Source organism: Aythya marila (assembly GCF_965140915.1).
Source record: "Aythya marila genome assembly, chromosome: Z".
NCBI lineage: Eukaryota > Metazoa > Chordata > Aves > Anseriformes > Anatidae > Aythya > Aythya marila.
In genome coordinates, this window is record NC_139080.1 from 13,248,116 (window position 1) to 13,267,837 (window position 19,722).

At 36.0% G+C, this 19,722-nt stretch overlaps 1 protein-coding gene across 1 annotated transcript in view; it reads left to right on the forward strand.

Moving 5' to 3' along the window:
* WDR70 (WD repeat domain 70) overlaps positions 1 to 19,722 on the forward strand; it is a 142,467-nt gene that overhangs the window by 86,838 nt on the left and 35,907 nt on the right. The window contains exon 11 of the mRNA XM_082783005.1: positions 16,973 to 17,072. Within this exon, the coding sequence (XP_082639131.1) occupies positions 16,973 to 17,072 (100 nt within the window). The remainder of the gene's footprint in view (positions 1 to 16,972; positions 17,073 to 19,722) is intronic.

A 19,722-nucleotide genomic window follows, 5' to 3' on the forward strand; every position in this document is an offset into this window, starting at 1 on the left:
GGTGAGTCTTTTGTTTTGGAATGGGAATGCAAGCCCAAATCTTATTTGGATTTTTTTTTGTAAACTTTATTTTGTTGTTCTTGATTGATTTTACAGCTGATGCTGCCAGACAGTGTAGTGAAAGCTAGTAGTAAGATCTGAGACTTGCTGTAAATATTTTCTCCATTAATTGGAAAGTTCTGTGAGGGGATTTATGCCCATGCTTTGGGAGAAGGACAGTGCTGGATCTTTGCACAGTTGCAGCTTGCTTTTCTTATATGGTGACATAGACATAGCTCTCAGTACTGAATTCCTGAAATGCATGTCTTGTGTCAGTCTACTAAAAAGCTTTATTACTGTGCTTATGCTTACTCAGTTACTGGTTCCTCTAGCCAAAGATTGTAATGTGTCTTTGTCATCTGATGGTTTACAGCATTCCAGGATTATGCTCTTTTCACACCAGCTAAAATTTATTCATCACTTTGGCAGTGGATATTTTGTTTTGGTTTTGCTTACCTATAATTTTGGGCACCTCTACAGCATTAAAAGTATTCCAATGAAATGTCAATATTTAATAGAAACAATTTAGAATGACTGTCCTTAAATTTGCTGAAATGAGTACTACAGCTAAACATCAGGCAAATCTTTCAATTTCCCTGAAGTATGTAACATGCTTCATGCTTTGAAGAGGGCAGTCTGGCTACAGCTGGAAATTTCTTGTGTAAATATGAGATGAAAGATATCCAAATATACTATATTTCCCTTTCAAACTTACCTTAAGTTTTCCATATCCATAATGTCCCACCCTTTCATTCCATATGTATTTGTGCTCCAGAAACTGGAAATCACACACGGGCTTGCCAGCAGCAAATATTAACAGATTCATATATTATTCCTTTTTGTATACGCCTGGTTTAGTCAGTACATCACTATCTGTACCCTGAAACTATCTGCAGTAAAGAATCTGACAGTCATATGCTAAGATAAAATGGGCCCTGCTATATTTCTAAGTGCATTTCTCTCTTATGTAATAAACAGTTTATAGTTAAGAACTATCTAAATGTTTGCACTAGTTAATCTAGTGATGAAAGGAATTCTAAATCTTACTCTGTCACACTCTGATGAAAATAGCATAAAGGATTTTAGTTCAGATTCATGTGTGATTAAAGAAAAAAAGGCTTACCCCACAAGGATTATGTATCTATCTTTGGACTACTATTTGGAGGAATAGCAGTACCAAAATAAATAAATAAATAAATAAAAATAGTGATTGGCTTTAATTAAAAACATGATTTGCTGTATTAATATTGTAGTGTTATTAATATTAATCTGATATGAATTATTTCTAAATGGGAATAGAAGAGCCTTCATGAGCTAGCTTCTGTTATTTTACAGAAAATTTTCCTATGTATATTTATTTTATAACTTTGAGAATAATAATAAAAGATAATGTTCCTTGTATGTAGAGACAAAATGTTAAAGGACGGATGCTCTGCTTCAACAAGTGAGCTCTGGAGTCATCTGGCTTATCAGAGAAATGGCTTTTACGTACTGTAGTATGTGTACTGCTCAAGCAAGCTGAAAATGTCTGTCTGTCTGTCTGTCTATCTAGAACCTGAGAGGGTTTGTAACTCTAGAAAACTTTTTTGTGTTTGGCATGTTTATTAGGAAGCTCTTTTGGCGTCCAAATGTTTCTCATTGTGGTTTATAGTATGTCACTTTAGGGTAGTGAGGAGATGGACAGCAGGTTTATACTGTGAATTTCATAGAAGCAGTGAAAAGTACATTTCTGTGCAACTCGTAGTCATTAAGTTTGTTTTATTAGAGAAGTTTAAAAGTCCCGTATTTTCAAATGCTTACAAAAGCAAAGGAATTACAACTTGATCAAATAGATTTATTTAAGAACAAAAAGTAGGAAATAATGACATCTACTCTGTGGAACAGATCATAGTCTGTGGATTGAAGATTAGGTACTTTCTGTCTGCATATGCTTGCTTTTTCTCTTGGGTTAATTTATAGGCCCCTCACCTCATTTCAGTTTCATATTTAGATGTATTTCTGGCAGACTTTGTGCTTCTCATCAATTCATAACTTTTAAAAAGCTTTCTATATTCATAAAGAATATTATGAAGTGAATTTTAGAAAATACTGAGAGCTGTTCTCTTCAGTTTTCTTGATTCTTTTCATTAATGTAGTAGAGCAAACTTTTCATTTACTTAATTTTTGCCACTATTGTTTAAAATATTTGCCTCATCTTAAATATTTTAAATATGACAATTTTTCTAAATTTTCCAGAGATTTAATGTAGAACATGAATAACAAATTCTTCCTATTTAATAGTTGTGGGATTGTCGTGTATTCCTATGTCACTGACCACTATCAGAAATTCAATACCGTCCTAGAAAACCTGTAGTTTAATTTTGTGTGATGCTTGTGTATACCTGTTTCATAACTTTGATTTAGAAAAAAAAAACTTAGAAACAGTTTTTTTTTTTTTTTTTTTTTTTTTTAGTTCAGTAGAATAAGAGCACAAATTATTTTGAAACGTGCTCTGACATATGTTATTAAGAAATTATTTTTTAAATACAAAAATATTTGCCATGAATCTGTCAGAAACTGGGAAGTGTAAAAAAAATGAAAGATACAGTACAGTGAAGCATAGCTTTTATATGTAGCTCTATTTGTAGAAATAGTGACTTGAATCAGAAAAAGTCGGAAGAAGAACAAACAATGATTGTTTCATGTCTGTGTTTGCTAAAAGGTGTGCTACTGTAAGGATACACTTTAAATGTGCTTGAATTGAACAGTTGGCCATAATAGCCTTAAAATACCCAAGGTTCCCTTAGTTCCTGAAAAACATATAATAAGTCTAGTTAACTTCAATTAAAAATTTTGCATGGCATCTGTAGAAAATCCGTAAGATATCTGTGCTCATGTGATTATACATGAAAAGATGAACTGCATACCTACACCATCTCTTAGCAGCAATTACAGGACTGTACCAATGAAATGAAAAGTATTTGTAATATATTTTTTGCAAGACAGGCTTAAGTGAGCAAGTTTCTCTGAACTCTAGGTATAAATCTCATACTTAAAATCTGAGTATACATGAGGCTTTCTTTGCTAACAAGCAGAACTTCTTAAAGTGCAAATATTTTAAAATAAAGTTTTTTTTAATTATATCCCTATTTTATAAAGTTTGTTTTCAACAGATGTTAGTGCTAAACAGTTAGTGGAGAGGGTGGTGAAATAGGTGGAGCATTATCCAGCTGTGTTTTATTTAATGTATGACTGTAGTGATACTACACAGACTGAAATCAGATACATCCATTGAACAGCTGCCTTCCTTGAACCAAGGAAGAATTTCTCATGAGATGGAGAACTAGATTTGGAGTCCTACATGACTACACACATACATACATACACACACATATGTATAGATTTCACACTTTGTGCATGCATACATACGCAGCACGGCTCTGTGTCTAAGTGTGCACACAAGTTTATAATGAAATTCTAGTTTAATAAAGTTTCTGAATATATATAAATGCTTAGATTATTTAAACAGAGTACTCTTAAATCATTCAACATGTAATTTTAATTCATATTAAGCAGTGTATAAGGTTTCGAAAAAATGTCTTTATGGTTCACTTTGGTGAACCACGTGGTACACATATGGTATTTCACCTTTTTCAATGTAACTGTATCATTTCCAGATTTGGCTATGCACTAAAACAGTTACCTGTATAAAGTGCTAAAACTTAATTTACATTTAATTTTTGGTGTAATACATTGTTCTTAAGGTTGGGATAGGATAGCCAAATTAGAACGTACTGTGCTAGTTCAAACATACAGTGAAATATTCTGAGAAAAATCTAGTTCGTTGTATAATCACAGACTGTTTCTTATGGACACCAAGAGCTACATTCATGCCGGCCAAATGTGGCTGCTGTGATCAGCACACACCTTGGTAAGAGCCCAGAAACAGCACTGTATCCTTGCTTTGTGGCCTGTTTCATTCTCCTCACCAGTATGCACACCTGTGGTCTTGTTTGGAGAGCAGATTGAGGCCAAGAGGTCACCAGAGTGTGCTGCTGTGATCTTTACAGGGGCTCAGCTTCACCAGGACTTGCAAAAGCATAGTTAGTACATGTGTATTCCTGACTTCTTACTGGGAGGACTGGTTTATATTCAAGGCCACCTTCAAGAGCCTGAGTGATTTTTGAGAAGCTCAGAGCAAGTCAGGACACCTGTTTTAATCAGCAGAAAGCAACACACTGCCAGATATTAGCTTGTCAATTGGCAAAATTTGTGAAAATGTGCAGTTGATTTTCTACGTATGGAAGCCTGGTGCTGAATGGGATGCGGGAGTTGACAGGGATGCATGAATGTTTTCTGTACTCCAAACATTTCCCTGTTGTTACTTGGCTATTGCATTGAGGTAGGAGTGAGGCAGGGCTTGGTTAGCATGTGCTGCTGTCTGCATGTATAAAACAAATGTCAGATTTGAGTGTTCTGAAAAAAACATGCCTAAGTCAGAAAATAAACTCTTTGGTGTTGAAGAAACAAAGGCAAGGCAGTGAGCAAACTGAATTGCCGCTTGTATCCTTTTTTGTTGTTTTTGAATGATAGTTTAAAGCATGTCCATATATATTACGGAAAATGGAGATGTGGTGGTTTTGTTGTTTTTGGCTTTGTTTTTCTTTATGTGAGAAAAACACAGATGTGCTTGAGGATTAAGTGAATGGTCTGTAATTACTTTTGTTGGCAGAATATGTATTTAGCTCATTGGTAAAATACAGCTGTTAAATTAGACAAAATGAACTGACAGTGCACCCTGAAAGTAAAGAACCATTTTAAGGGCAGTGGAGTAGAAAGAAGGCAAAGAAATCAAAGTAATAGTGTTATTGATTGGGACTTATTATTGCATATTTTACAATATATGATGGAAAGGAGATGACATGTTGTGATGTATGTAATGACATCTTCTTATGATGAGCGATTAAAAAGAGGTTAAATCTTCCAGGGAAATTGAGGAAAGTTATGGCAGCCAGGAACATATGGTAGCCAGGAAAGACATGGTAGTCAGGAACAGCTTTCAATATATCGAGCCAGTTAAACATTCACAAAGTGATGTCAGGGTGAACTAAGATGAGCTAGGCAGATAGAGAATAAAGTAACTTTTCCTGTAAGGTAGTTTAATGGCATGAAATTATTTGCAATTGCGGTTGTAAATAAGGTTTGTAGAAATACATTGTAGAGAGGGAAGTTCTGAGACCAAGTGTCTCCCTCTAAGTGATGGTGAGTAACCAGTGAAAGTGGGAGAAGGAATGAGAATCAAACACCAGCGGGAACAGTGAAGAATGGAGCCAACATGTAGAAGGCATACAGCAAATGAAAAAAATAAGATGAATAAGGGGCACAGAGAATAGGCACTTCTTCAAAGGCTTATGAGAATAATGATGGGGTATCATTGTTGGCTTTCGCAGGGATGAATCTGTTGAGACTTGGGAAGGAATTCCAGTAGAATTGACAAGAAAGGAATATGGATGCAGGAGAAAGCAGTGGTGGATGAAAAGGCTGAAGAAGAGCAATGGAGAAAGAAACAAAGCTATTTGGTGAAAAGGGAATCATGCAATTGAGATTTTTGAGATACAATTTTTACAACCAGCAATTCACGTATCTCCCTATGGTCCAAAGATGCCACTGCTGATGTAGAGGAAATATAAAACTGTCAGACATGAGTGTGAAGTATTGTGCTGAAATGGAACTGGAAAGTGAAGACGAAAAAAAAAAACAACACTGAAGAATTAGTTTCTTTTGTTGACTGGAGAAGAATTTTAGGGATGCCAGGTGAAAAGAGAATTGTAGTCAAGAGAGTTACTATAGAGTTTCAGAAAAGGCAGTACTTTAAGAAGTACTGTTTGCATTTCCTATAAAAAAAAAACAAAAACATTAATGTTTTAAATTTATTCAGGGATTGTAAAGAAGCACTGCAAGACATACTTTTCTGAAAGTTATTACAAGTCTTTTTGCTCTACCTAATGCTTACCTGATTACAAGCTAGCTTGGAAACTTGATATGACAGGGCATTGTGTGGTGTAAAGGTATGTGAATAAACATAGTTTTTCAAGTCATTTCAGTGTTGTCAGAAATCAAATCCAAGACACTTGAGCATCCCCCTTCAGAAGGGTTGAAATCTTGGTTTTAAATTTAAACCTATATTACAAGATGCCTTTAATCATGAAAGGTTTTAATTTTTTTAGGCTGAGTTTGATGCTTCCCCAAAACTTGATGTGCCGGAGTTAAGACACTGTGTTGTTTCTGAGCTATATGCCAAATGAATTCAAGTATCTATAGAAAGTGATTAACACTGTAGTATCTTATTTGTAAAACAAGTACATTTGTTACCTGTAACTCTGGTTTTATAAATGCTGAAGCTAAGTGGAATTCACAAAAATTCTTTGTGGAAAACTGTGTTGAGTTAGTGTAAACTACTTGTAGAAAACAATTTATTGAAGTTTTTTTTTGCAGCTAGCCAGGATTTTGCTTATAAGTGTGTAGGTTTTCGTATTTGTTTATTTAGCTAGTTAATTGTATAAATTTAAGGAAAAAAAATAAGATAGTAATCGTGAAATTGAGATAAGAATAATATTTGAAAAGAAAATAAAGGTTGCTTGAGTTATTTATTTTTATTTTATTTTTCAACCATGTAACTCTGCTGAATTCTTACTTTTACATTTTACTTCCACATAACTCTTCCACATAACTTAATCCAGTAGTTACAGAATTCATCAGGTAATATGTTGAATCAGGTAATACATAACTGAAATTAAAGCATTTAGCAGCTCTGTATCTTCTGGATAGGAAGTGATGTATCTTAAGTTATTAAAAAACCTCAGATCCCCCACCCACCTTCAAGTGTCCCATTGACTTGTAACAGAAGAATAGGAAAGAGATTTCTTTAATTTCTCAAATCCAGCAGCATACTTTGATGAATTATGATGTTGTTTTTTGTTTTGTATAGACTTTTTTTTTTTTTTTTAATATGTATGGCCCTTGAAAATCCTTAAGTATATTGAACTAATATTGTGGAGTCTGAAATATGATACAGTGGGGTATAATAGCTGATATTATACATTATATCCCTTTTATTTTATGTGTATTATATATTGTTATATATATAGCTAACATAATAGAGTCTGAAAGAAGGTAGTCTGGGAAGCATGGCTAGTGATGAGAGGCTGGGGTTGAGGCACTGTCTGGTCTTGGGGGGGGGAGGCTGAAGGGTGAGCTTGGTGCTTCCTGAGGAGGGAAGGTGGAGAGGGAGGTGCAGGTCTCTGCTCCCTGGGAACTAATGGTAAAACATGAGGAAACAGCATGGAGCTCTACCAGAGCATGTTCAGAAAGGTCATCAGGAAAATTTTCCTTCCCATGAGGGTGGTCAGACACTGGAAAAGGCTTCCTGGAGCCGTGGTGGATACCCCTAGCCTGGCAATGTTCAAGAGGCATTTGCACAAGACTCTCAATAATGTGCTTTAACTCTTGGTTAGCCCCAAAGAGGTAGGGCATTTGGGCTGAATGATCTTTGAAGGTCCTTTCCAACTGTTCTGTTCTATTCTCTTCTAATAGTCTCAGCCATTATTTATAAACTGCTGAGGCGTTAAGTTACAAGTGCTCATCACTGAAATATTTCATGTGGCAAAAAATCATTTACCCTCTTAATTGAGGCACTCCTCTTCTTTGTGTTTCCAATCAAATAAAGAAAACCATATCCATTTTTTAAAAATCTATATTATTTTAATTAATAAAAGAGAAAATACGATAGAACAATTTGCAGCACATTTTTATGGGAAAAATCAAATAATGTAGAAATAATTCACTGTATGTTACAAGCAATTTAGTAAAAGTAATAACTAATTTCTTAGAGAAATGCAATCTTCTTGCTGGAATAAATATTTTAACTTAGCTGCTGTTTTCAACAAGTAACTAACTTAAGTCAAGCAATTGCATTTACAGTAGATGATCTCTGAAGGTCCCTTCCAACTGAACTATTCTATTTATTCTAACATTAAATTTGTTATAAAACTACTTTGGATAGTTCACTGCAAAGCACACCATTTTGACTGAAGTGTTATCAAATGAGAAGTGATAGCTTAATGTAAATGTCTGTATTTTCAGTCAGATTTCATTCCGTTTGCACCGTATACCCATAAAATGATTATAATTGGTCTTAAGCTTAGGGATTACTGCAAACTGACTGAGTATTAGAAATTATATTGAATTATGGTGGGAATAACTTTGTGGCAGTTGACTTTTAGACTCATCTTGATTCTTTTTCCTATGATGCTAATTTATTGCAAGTAGGTGAAAGACTACTTTTAATTGATACAAAGCATAGTATAATTGTATAATGAGCTTGCAGCAGTGCGGACTATCAGTGGCATCCTATTAAATCATATAATTGTAAATTTTTACTGAAATTTTTGCAGAAGAAAATTGCTCAGATTTTTGTCTTTTCTGAGAAGGCAGAGGAACCTTCAGCAACTGGGCAAGTCTCAGTGAATAATATATTTTTGAAAGAATATGCAGGCGGGCGTATTTCGCTTTACAGAAGCCATATTTGTGGTAATAAAAAGGAGGAAAACCATAAATTCCCTGGGATATAACAGGATGGGTTAGATAAGTTATGAAAAGATACAAAAGAACATTTATTTTGCATCCTTATATGTTTTTCACATGCAGTGTAAAAATCCCCGAAGGATGCCAACTGAACAGTTTCCAAAAGGTATTTTTATTAGCAATATGCATCATTTTTTTGTGGCCAAGATAGATTATTTTCTCAAATGTGAGGTTTGACAGTGCAGCCAAACATTCAGTTGGGGTTTCATTTTTAAACCATTAGGCAAATATTTAGCACTGCTGTTAAGAAGCCATCTTTCTAAAATGGTTTCCTGAAATCTTTCTTCATGAATTAATTTAAACAAGAAGAAATTATTTCTGTGGTCAACAGTATTCTTAGAAATGAAAAGCTCTAACTGATGATGGAAGCATGGGCAGATAGGAAGGGTTTCCTCATCAATTTGGACTGGTTCATAAACTTGTCCAAGGCAAGTCAGCCTGCTTGCTTCCTTGTTGTATCTAAAGCGCATATAGTCAAATGCATCAGGTTCATTGCCTCATTGTCTTCTCTATAAATGTAGATTTTTAAAATTTATTTGTAGAAATCAATGTATATCAATTGCCATTATTAAAAATGCTGAATAATTGTTCACTGTGACTATATCTGATAATTATAGGTCTGCCAGTCACTTCAGTACCCAGTAAAATTGTGGAGAAAAGTATTCTGGGAATTACTGAAACACACACGAAAGACTATGCAGTCATTGATCGTAACCAACATGGGCTCATGACTAGAAGGTCCTGCTTAATGAACTTAATTTCCTTTTATGATGAAGACACCCACCTGCTTGACCAAGGGAATCCAGTCAATGTAATCTTTTTGGATTTCAGTAAAGCTTTCAGTACTGTTTCTCATGGTATTCTTCTGGACAAAATGTCCAGCATACAGCTAGATAAAAACACAATATGATGGTTGAACAATTGGCTCAAATGCTTATAGCAAATGGGGTCACAGCAGATGGCTGACATCCAGTCACTAGTGGGATTCTGTAGGGCTCCCTTCTGGGGACAATTCTTTTTTTTTTTTTTTTTTTTTTTTATAAATGACTTAGATGCAGGTGTTTTGAGTAAGTTTGCAGGTGATGCTAAATTGGGAAGAGCTGTTGATTCCCTCCCAGATGACGAGGGATCTTGCAGAGAGATCTTAAAAATTAGAGAGCTGGGTAATCACCAAAAATGTGAACTTTAACAAGAGCCAGTGCTGGATTCTGCACTGGGGACAGGGCAACCCTGGCTATAAGCACAGACTGGGGGATGAGAGAGGAGATCAGCCCTGCAGAAAGGGATCTGGGGGTTCTGGTCAACATGAAGTTGAACATGAGCCAGCAGCGTGCCCTGGCAGCCAGGAGGGCCAACCTTGCCCTGGGGTGCATCAGGCATGGCACTGCTAGCTGGTCGAGGGAAGGGATTGTCCTGCTCTGCTCTGTGCTGGTGTGTCCTCGCCACCAGTGCTGTGTGCAGGTTTGGGCACCACTGTATAAGAAGGACATAAAACTGTTAGAGAGTGCCCAAAGGAGGGCTACAAAGAAGGTGAAGGGTCTAGAGGGGAAGATGTGAGAGGAGCCGATGAAGTAGCTTGATTTTTTTCAGCCTAGATGAGAGGGGAACTTGTGGCTGCCTGCAGCTTCCTCACGAGGGGAGCAGAGGGACAGGCACCGATCTTTTCTTATGATTATAGTGCTGTATGGCTTCTCTCCTAAGAATGCCATTTTCCATAACGTACCAATATTTTCCGACTAAGCATTATACACTTATGTTTTTATTTGATTCATAGTTCCATGATAAAATGTATTATTCATTACAAGGGACTGAAGATTGTATAGACTTTTAAAAAGTAGTAATAGAACCCTTGCCTTTTCTAAATTTTTTTCCTGATTCCGTGCTTTTTCCTTACCATACAATTGTTTAAGAGAAGCTGCATTATACTTTAAAAAAATAAAAATATAAAAACGAGTCATCTTGTTTGTTCATTAATTGCAACTAACTATAAATCCTCTATATAAAGTACCTGTTGAAGTTTTTTTGGGGGATATTAAATGTATGAGATTTAAAAAAAAAAAAAAAAAAAAAAAAAAAGAAATCCCAAAGAATTGCTTCTTCCGTGAAAAATCACTCCCACACCCTAGAAAAGGCTTTGTTGCAACAGATGAGAATGTAATGGATGTTAAATACAATAGCAAGTTAGACAACTTGGTTATTGCAAATAAAGATAGGTTACTGTATTCATAATTAGTTAATTAGGATTGAGAGAAGGGAAAGAAGTGTTTCAGGTTTGCTAGTGATACATGAAAATGTCACCGAGTTAGAAAATCACACAGAAGACCAAATCACATAAGAGTATAATCACATAAAAGCTAAAACCTCATGTTTCACCAGTTAATCTTGTTTTGCATCAGCGTGCTCATTACTGAAACAGCATCACTTTCTGTGCCATGGGAAGTGGTACTGAAGAGCTGTCAGATAACTTTGAAAGCCCTGGGATCATATTTACAGAGACTTAAGAAAAACATCTGATTATAGTCTAACTACCTACTCAGGGAAAAAAGGAGCAGTTTCTGAATTCAGCTGACATATGTAGACCTGATAATTTGTAAGTGATACACCAAATCCAGAAGGTACAGTTAAATTTCTTTTCTGGATTATAATTGAGAACAAAGTGAACATGCATTGTTCAGTAGAGATGGACAAATAGGGGAAGGGGAAATAGCAATTTGGAAAGCGTGCTGGGAATGTGTCTGTCTTGTCAGTTGTGATCACAGCTCTGAGATTGCATCTCTGACACAATCACCTTCAACACAAGCCCTGACAGCTTTGCTCAGCTGTGATTAAAAAGGTTTCTGGTTTGTGGTGGTGGTGTGTTTTTTTTTTTTCCCAAGCTTTATAGCTCATGCCTTTTGTCACCTTGAAACTGGACTGCGATGTTATCTTGGAATGCTTTTATGCTTATTAAAAACTATCACTTTTGCAGTGAATATTAGCAGTATCAGTTTATTTATTTTGCTCTAAGTATCTTGGTCTGGTGAAATCAGTTGTTTAAGTCTCAGACAGCCATACATGGTTTGTTTGGGATTTGTTTTTCTGGTAGCTCTGCCTAGCTCCTCCTGCTCCTCTGCCTTACATTAGAAATCAGGGTGAATCCTGATTTCCAGCTCTCTCAAGAAGCATTTCCAATGCTCCTTGTTGTGAAAAAGGGGGAACAGCTGGTAAGCAAGCACGAGAGGCCTGCCTGGAAATGAGCTTCCTTGTTCAGAAACCTTCCGTGTGCTGAAACAAACCTGAGTAGATTGCATGTTGCTAATGGCACATGCCATTAGCAGTGTTGGACAGTTTCTTTGACTGTAAGTGGGATATTAGTAGAAGAGTTGATTGTGTTTCCAGTAATGAGTAAATTTTTGTAAATACAGAGAAATATTTATATAGCAGAAGCATGATGCTACTTTGTAGGTCTCATTGTCCCCAGTGCCTATCTTGATATACTGCCTCTGCTTTTAAAAATATCGTGAAGATGTTAGTAACAAGATGGAAGAATGTCTTGGCTGGACACCATTATTTCATTAAGGAAAAAGAAAAGTGTGTGTGGGAAACATGCAATCTTAGGGAAGTGTTTGCTTCCTCTGAAATACTAGATCCTCAAAACAATGTGGAAAGTTCAAAAATTTCTTTAGTTAAGAGTGTTGATGTATCTAATGGACGTGGCTTGGATTTCTGGGGTAAATAAACTGACCAGGTCGGTCTTCTGCTTTTCATAGAACATGTCATATTTGGGACGCTGGGAAAGGAGAACAGTTAGTGTGATGCGGAGCAGCTCTGTTATAGGTCATTATTCTGTGATAGGCACGTTGTGTGGCCACTGTTGTCTTTGTTTCTCATATTGTTCCTCATCAACCCACCCAGAGTTTTGCAGAAAGGATATTCATTACTGATGCTCCATTCATGTAGTTTTCATTTTGTTTTTGTTTTCATTTTTTTTCTGTCCTTTCTCTGGCTTCCATTTATTTTCTGGTTCTCATTGTCTCTGTGAGGACTGTAACAATATTGCAAATTCTCATATTTAGCAGTTATCCTAGTTTTCTTGATTCTTGCAACTGCCTTCTCACATGTGCTTCATGTTTTCTGCCTGTCAATTCATGTTGCATACAAGTCCAGTCAGCTGTAATTGCTTACAAAAATATATGTGTTAATATAAAGCTAGAGAGTGCTTGCATTGCTGGAGTTATTCTGTAGAAAGGTTTCAAAGAAGCAAAAGACAGGGTTTATTATTACAGAATTTGCTGAAATGGGTAAACCTTAAAAAAAATAATTAAGGATCGATGAACGTGTCAAATTTTGTAAGGCACTGGAGTAATACTCTATAATAGCGGGTATTTCTGCCACAAAAGGGAAGGAGAAATGTGAATACACTTTGCCCTAGTTATCTTCACAGTTTTATCTAGTGTTTCAATGCTCTTTCCTTCCCTTCCTGAATCAAACGTCTGAAATGTGTACATTAGTTGTGTTGTTTCATGTCTTTCCAGCAAGAAACATTCTGATAACAATTTTTTTGCTAATGATTTGTTAGCAAGATTAGACATCTGTTAAATATGTTAAGAGGCCAGAGGCCAAACACATAATTTTCTTTGAAAACTGCAAAGAACACTTGCCAGTGTATATTAAAACTTCTTGTTCAACCTTCTCTCATTTTTAGAGCAACCTTCAATCATTTTAAAATATTTGATTTAGTATTACAATTCAGGGTTATATTTCTTTGCACAGTAATATATGGAGGACAAACTTGCAGAGCTCAAAGTTAGGAAAACAACCTTTTCAGTGGTAAACTGTGCAAATTGATTTTTAAAGATAAACTGAATTGCTGATGCAATCTTACTGTCTTTTACAGATGAGTCTTGCATTACATATATGTCTAAAGCATCAAAGAGGGATAGAGTTTAGATACAGTTGATCTATTGATTTCATTTTTGGATAAAGGGACAAATAATATCTGAGTCTTGAATATCAGTGTGTTGCTGTTTTTCTGTTTTCTATGGAACAGCAGAAAAAGAGCAAGAATTGGTTAAATGTAGAGAGGTAGAAGTAGGGAGATACAAAACTCTCAGAACATTATGTGGTGGCAGAGGGACAGTACCCTATATATTCACTTCCTAAATATGCACACCCACACCCATCAAAGGCATCAAAGAAAAGTATTTGGTTGGTTCCAAAGTATTTTTCTTTATTTTAATTTATATTGTGAAAACAAACAAACAAACAAAGAAGGTCTGTGAGGGGTGGTTTCAAATTGACCCAGGATGAAACAAAAGGAAAACAAACAAACAAACAAACAAACAAAACACATAAGACCTTGTATTAAAGTTGCAGTAAAATGGGGGGGAAAAACAAAAAGTTATTTTAACATGTGTGTCAATGTGACATTGTCACAGTGGGTTGACAAGTGGTGTGTAGTGCAAACGAAGTTTTTTTCAATTCATTTAAATAGATAAATACCATATTGTAACCTTTCTGTCTGTTTTTTTTAGGTGTGAATATTAATAATTTATCATGTTTATGCAAGTGTCTCTGGTATTTCTTAGATGAATATACATCATTTTAATTGCTTGTCAATGTTTAGCAAATAGTACAGAAATTTTATTTTCTGATAACTAATTCACAGTTTATCCTCTATATGTTACCATGTATTTGGAAAATTTTCTGTAATTGGATGCATAAAATATGTTTCTTAGTATTTATAAACACCCCAACATAGACTTGCAGTTGTATATTGCAATCTGTTCATAGAGTTTCTCCAGAATATGTGCAATTGGCTCAAAGAGACACTAATTTCAAAACAAGCGCTGTAGTTAAATACAGGTGATAGTGTTCTATCTCCAAATACTGAAAGAAGCATTTGCTTCATGTTTGAAGTCCTCCTTTGTTTGTTGAAGAGTCATTTGTGGAATGAATGCCTTATATGACTCCTCTGAAAACTGAACTAAATCTGCACATCAAAATAAGCTTTCCGTCATTATTAATGTCATAACAGAAAGATTCTCTAGATTTTGGACCAAATTCAGAACAGATATTTGAATGGGTAAACAATATTAATTACTTTACTAGCAATTAACAATATTAATTACTTTACATTTTGTCTTTTGCATACAAAATAACCCATTAAAGGAGCCTTAGTTAAGTTACCTAGTCAAAACTTAGAAGATGAAATAACTGAGGATTCCTGTGCAAACATAAATCAGTCTCTCAGTGCATTTGCATTGTGTGATCACAGTCTTCTTTTTCATTCTGTAGAACTGGGGATCTTTTAATATATCTAGTGGGTAGTAATTGCAAATGCTCATTATTTTGTCCTGTTAACGATCAGGGAACAGTTCTAGGTCTGACTGCAAACTGTTCAAACCTTTCTCTAAAAATACATTCTTCTCTATATTTTCCCGTTTTGCTCATCAGTATGGTAAATAAAGGACTTCCAAGTCCTTTTTCTCCGTGAGAGGAAGAGCATGCTTTAATCTCTAACTTACAGAAGGGAAGGTGAGATAAGGTTGCAGAGCCTCATTTTAAAGCTGTAAGAATTCGTTTTGCTAGGAAAAGAGAGCAAAAGAGAAGTGTAATTTCCTACGTGTTCAAGAAGGACTTAACTGCCTCAAATTCCTTTGAGTTTTTTCCTCTTCTATTTTCCCTTCATGCTTCCATTTTGATTCTTCCTTGTCTTCCTCTTTGCTCCACTTCCCTCTTCACTCCTGAATGCCCATGTGGTTCCAATTAATCCCGTCTAGGTTACTTGCTTTATCCCATAGCTCTTTGGGGCTCCTTACCCATCTCAGAATTTCTCCATTTACTGAAATATTCTTCATGCCTGTTCACCTAGTGACGTCCAGTTTTCCTTTACAGTGCTCCATCCCTGTCTTGTAGCTTCTTGCCACATCTGCTGTGTTCTGTGATATTCTACAAGGCTTTGCTGTTTCCTCTCTCCATTATTTTTTCCCTTTCTTCATTCTTCTATTTCACTTCACTGTCACTCTTTCAGTGGGACTTAGTACTCCTCTCAACAATTTATTTGTAACCTGTCCATGTCAGCAACAAGTTTGCCTTTCATCTTCATTGGTAGTCTGGACTCACTGGACTCCTAGCCACAGATTAATCTCACCCTGCCACTGGTTTCACTTCTGTGCAATAAATTAGATCACTCCATCCTTTACCTGGCTGTCCCATTTTATCAACTGTTAGTCAGTCTTGCTGAAGTTCTCTGTCTCTGATGTGGAATGTGACTGATCACCCTCACGCAGCAGGCATGTGTGGTGTGGTCTCCATCAGTGATTGAAGATAACATATGTAATGACTGAGACAACAGTGACTAACAGTTGAATTAACCAGCAAGATGCCATATGAAAGGACATCTTGGTATCAAAGCCAAGACCTTTGGCTTGGTTGGGAAGTTGGAAAGCTGAATTTTGCAGAAGTGCTAAAATTTAACTTGAGATTTCACAGATTTCTCCCACTTTAACGGAGAGAATTTTTAAGAATTTTACTAAATTGTGACTTAATAAACAAAAACTGATCTTTATACAAGAATAAGGTCTAATTTGAAAGTGATGTCTTCTTGTAAAATAACCAGGGAAATACACTTAAAAATAAACATAAATGATTCCCAACCTTGAATTCTGTTTCAGCTAACACAATGGAACACAAACCCCAGCATATCCAAGCTTTTTTCTAATCTATAAACTATTAATTTTGGCACAGTTGAAATCTAGCAAAACTAAATTATAGAATCATAAAATCATTAGGGTCAGAAAAGACTTCCAAGATCATCTGGTCCAAACCCTACTACCAATGTCACCCACCCGATGTCAAACCATGTCCCTAAACACCATGTCTAACCTCTTCCTATACTTCTTTTAAGTCCTCTCCAAAGTATGTATATCACATTTTTTGTTTGTTTGTTTAAACAATAAGCCTGCTTAGATGGGTGACAAGAACTGTCTTAAAATGTATATTTATCTTAACCAGGCCTAACTACCTTTATTTAGTGGTAGTAGGAGTATTCCGGTAGCTCTGATGCTATTCTGTATACTTGAATGTATGCAAAATTTGTATTTTTCTTTCAAGCACTTATTGTGAAAGCCTATTCTGACCATATAAAGCCTATATGACTTTTTAAAAAGGCTGTAGAAATTAATAACTTCTGTACCTGTTAATGCTAAAGTTGCAGGGTTTTCTGTTTACATTTAGGAATAGCAGCAAAGTACACAAAATGCTATAAAGAAATGTTTGCCCAGTCTTGAAATAAGCAGGGTTTTTGATGTTTTGTTTGTTTGACAAACAGGTACATACAAAGTTCCACTGCAGGCAAGCCCATGCTCCAGGCACTGACACTTCTTGCTTGGCATTTTCCTATGATGGTACTGCCCTTGCCAGTCGGGGAGGTAAGTGACTCAAAGAACCCTTTGATGTGTTTAATGTAAGACAGTCTTAATGTGGTTCGGTAAAAAACACCAAACATTTAAATCATACCATTTCTAAATGTAATTTATTTATGATTGAGGTAAGATAGTAAAATCAGATATAAACCTGAAGTGTTTCACAGTCTACATCTTTTGTTTTGACACACCATGACATAATGTGTTCCTGAAAGTGCATTTCACAGCAGTTAAAGAATTTTTTAAGAGAACTTTGTTGTTTATGTCATATATTTCCTGATCTGTCTTGTTGCCTAGCATTGACAATTCACCAAAAGTGAAGTTATTAGCTTAATTAAGAATTAAGACAAATTTCATTATATAGTTCTTTCTGGTAAGGTTACTGCCTCTCAGTAAGAGTGTATCTGTTGTAGAGTTATTAATTTCTCAAGCAGCTTTCTAATGCAGTGTACTTGCTCTAATTGAAATTTTTATGTAGTTAAAATTATAAGTATCAAGCGTTGATGAGTGGAGATAAAAGGCCAATTTGTACTTGAATGGAAAGAAGCCAAAAAAAGTTTTTTAAACTTCAGGTAAAACTTTTTTTTATAAAAGTCTCTTAATAGAACAGAACAAGCCTTGAGAAGGCAAAGACATTTATGAAGACTCATTCACTCCATTATTAGATGTATTAGTTGGGATGGTGTCTGTTTAAGATAGCTTTTCAGGTAGGGATTTGTGTACGCAGCATTTTGCAGGCAGGTGCAAGCATACAGTCCGAGCTGACTGGATGGAAACCAGCTGCAACCAGGAGCTATGTGTAAGCATTAGCATGGCCTCAAGGCCAAATAAACAGGCCTAGGGAGAGGCAGCGTATGTTAATGTAGCCTCAGTATTGTGCCTAACATATGTACATAACATCTGGTCAGTTTGGTATGTAGACAGAATGAGATTTTTTTATACAAAATGCCATGAGACAGGTATTCACAGATTGTAAACTCTCTGAAAGAGGAGCTGGGATTTCAAGCTGAGGGGAGTAGCTTGCAATTGCTTTGTGTCTTTCCCCTTGCCCTATCCCTGATGAGCAGAGTGGCACTGGTGGCTTTTACAAGAACATGCAGCTGCTGTTGGATGTTACTTACCTCATTTCTTTGTATGTTTCTATAATTCCAAACATTTATGTTCCCCATATCCCATTTTGCAGAGTGAAATGATGGTAGGCTTGTCCTTAAGAGCCCTAGGCTTACTAGGACATGTTAGTGGTGCTTAGATTGTTTTCTGATTGCTGTTCAGGCTCCTGCTACTCCATAAGTGGTTGAGGCAAAATGTCTCAACCCTGCTGGTCCTTACTGAACTGAATACTTGCTATGTGAGAACCTTCTCCTTCTTGGAAAGTAGGTGAACCATCTGTCTAAATATTCCGAGCTACGTAAAATGCTGCTTCTGCCTGTCAGTGGTGTTGCCACCACAAAATCCACACAAGCGTACTTGAAATGACTTTAAAAAACACTGGTGTGCCTTTTAAATATCCACAGCAAACAAGAATAATATTAAAGTGAGGAATATTCAGTAGAGTTGTTCTGAAACCTCAGTTTATGAAAATTCTCTTATATTTTGTTTTTATGAATGGAGATAACAGAAATGACCTTTGCATATTTTAATTGCTTGTGGCAGTTGCTTGCCTGCTCTTCATCTGTCTCCAGATTTTGTGTTATATTAAACCAACTTCAACTTACTTATGCTCTTTCTACCTCACTCTGGTATAAACTGTATAAGAACTTGATAGTTTGCAGAATATAAGACTGTACAGACATTTGGCCCCTTAATGTGGTTACAAGGGCTACAGTTGTCTCATGGCTTTTTTGTTTGTTTGGTTTTGTTTTATTTTAATTTCTGTATGCTGTGCTGAAGAATAAGGATTCATACCTTATTTTTACTTGTTTGGTTAGTACTCTAATGTGAGTATTGCTTTGGATCTGTACCAGTAAAAGCAGATGTAGATCCAGCATTCATAGATTAACACACCTGCCAAGTGCTGAGGATCAAAGAGAGGATAGCCGTTTGGGGAATGGGGACTTTCATTGAAAGCCTGATGGACTCTCCTGCATCTGATGTAGATTCAGTGTCAGATATGAGAGAGATGAGGCAGGGCTCAGCTGCATGCACAAGGGAAAATGAAAAGTTAAGGAGATGCTTATGAGAGTTCCCAGTCTTATTTTTGTTGGGTATTAGGTAGTAACTTGACAGAAACTTAAGAAAGTGATGTTCTGACACACTTGTAACCGTGGAAGTATTTTTTTCTATATACAGTAAAGGTATGGGAATGTTTCCTTTGTTCAGCCATACGATTTGGGGTCCTATTGTAAAAGTAATTTTTAACTCCTGGTCTGTAAAGAATCCACTTTTAGAATAATAAGAAACAATGATTTCATTAATTCCATGAACCTCATGATAGTTATTTGTCTGTTGGTTTGTCAGTAAACTTACGTGGAAAAATCAGTTTATATAAGAGATCCAGGTTGGTGTGGCTCGGGTGATGGTGAGAGCTATTCCAAGCATAAGTGCAGGATTCCTTCTCCCAAATCCTTTGGCTCAGAGTGAGTGTGATACTGACCTGTGGTGCCTCGGAGGGCTGTTCTTGAACCGTTGCAGCTCCTTGTGCTGAACCACAGCAGAA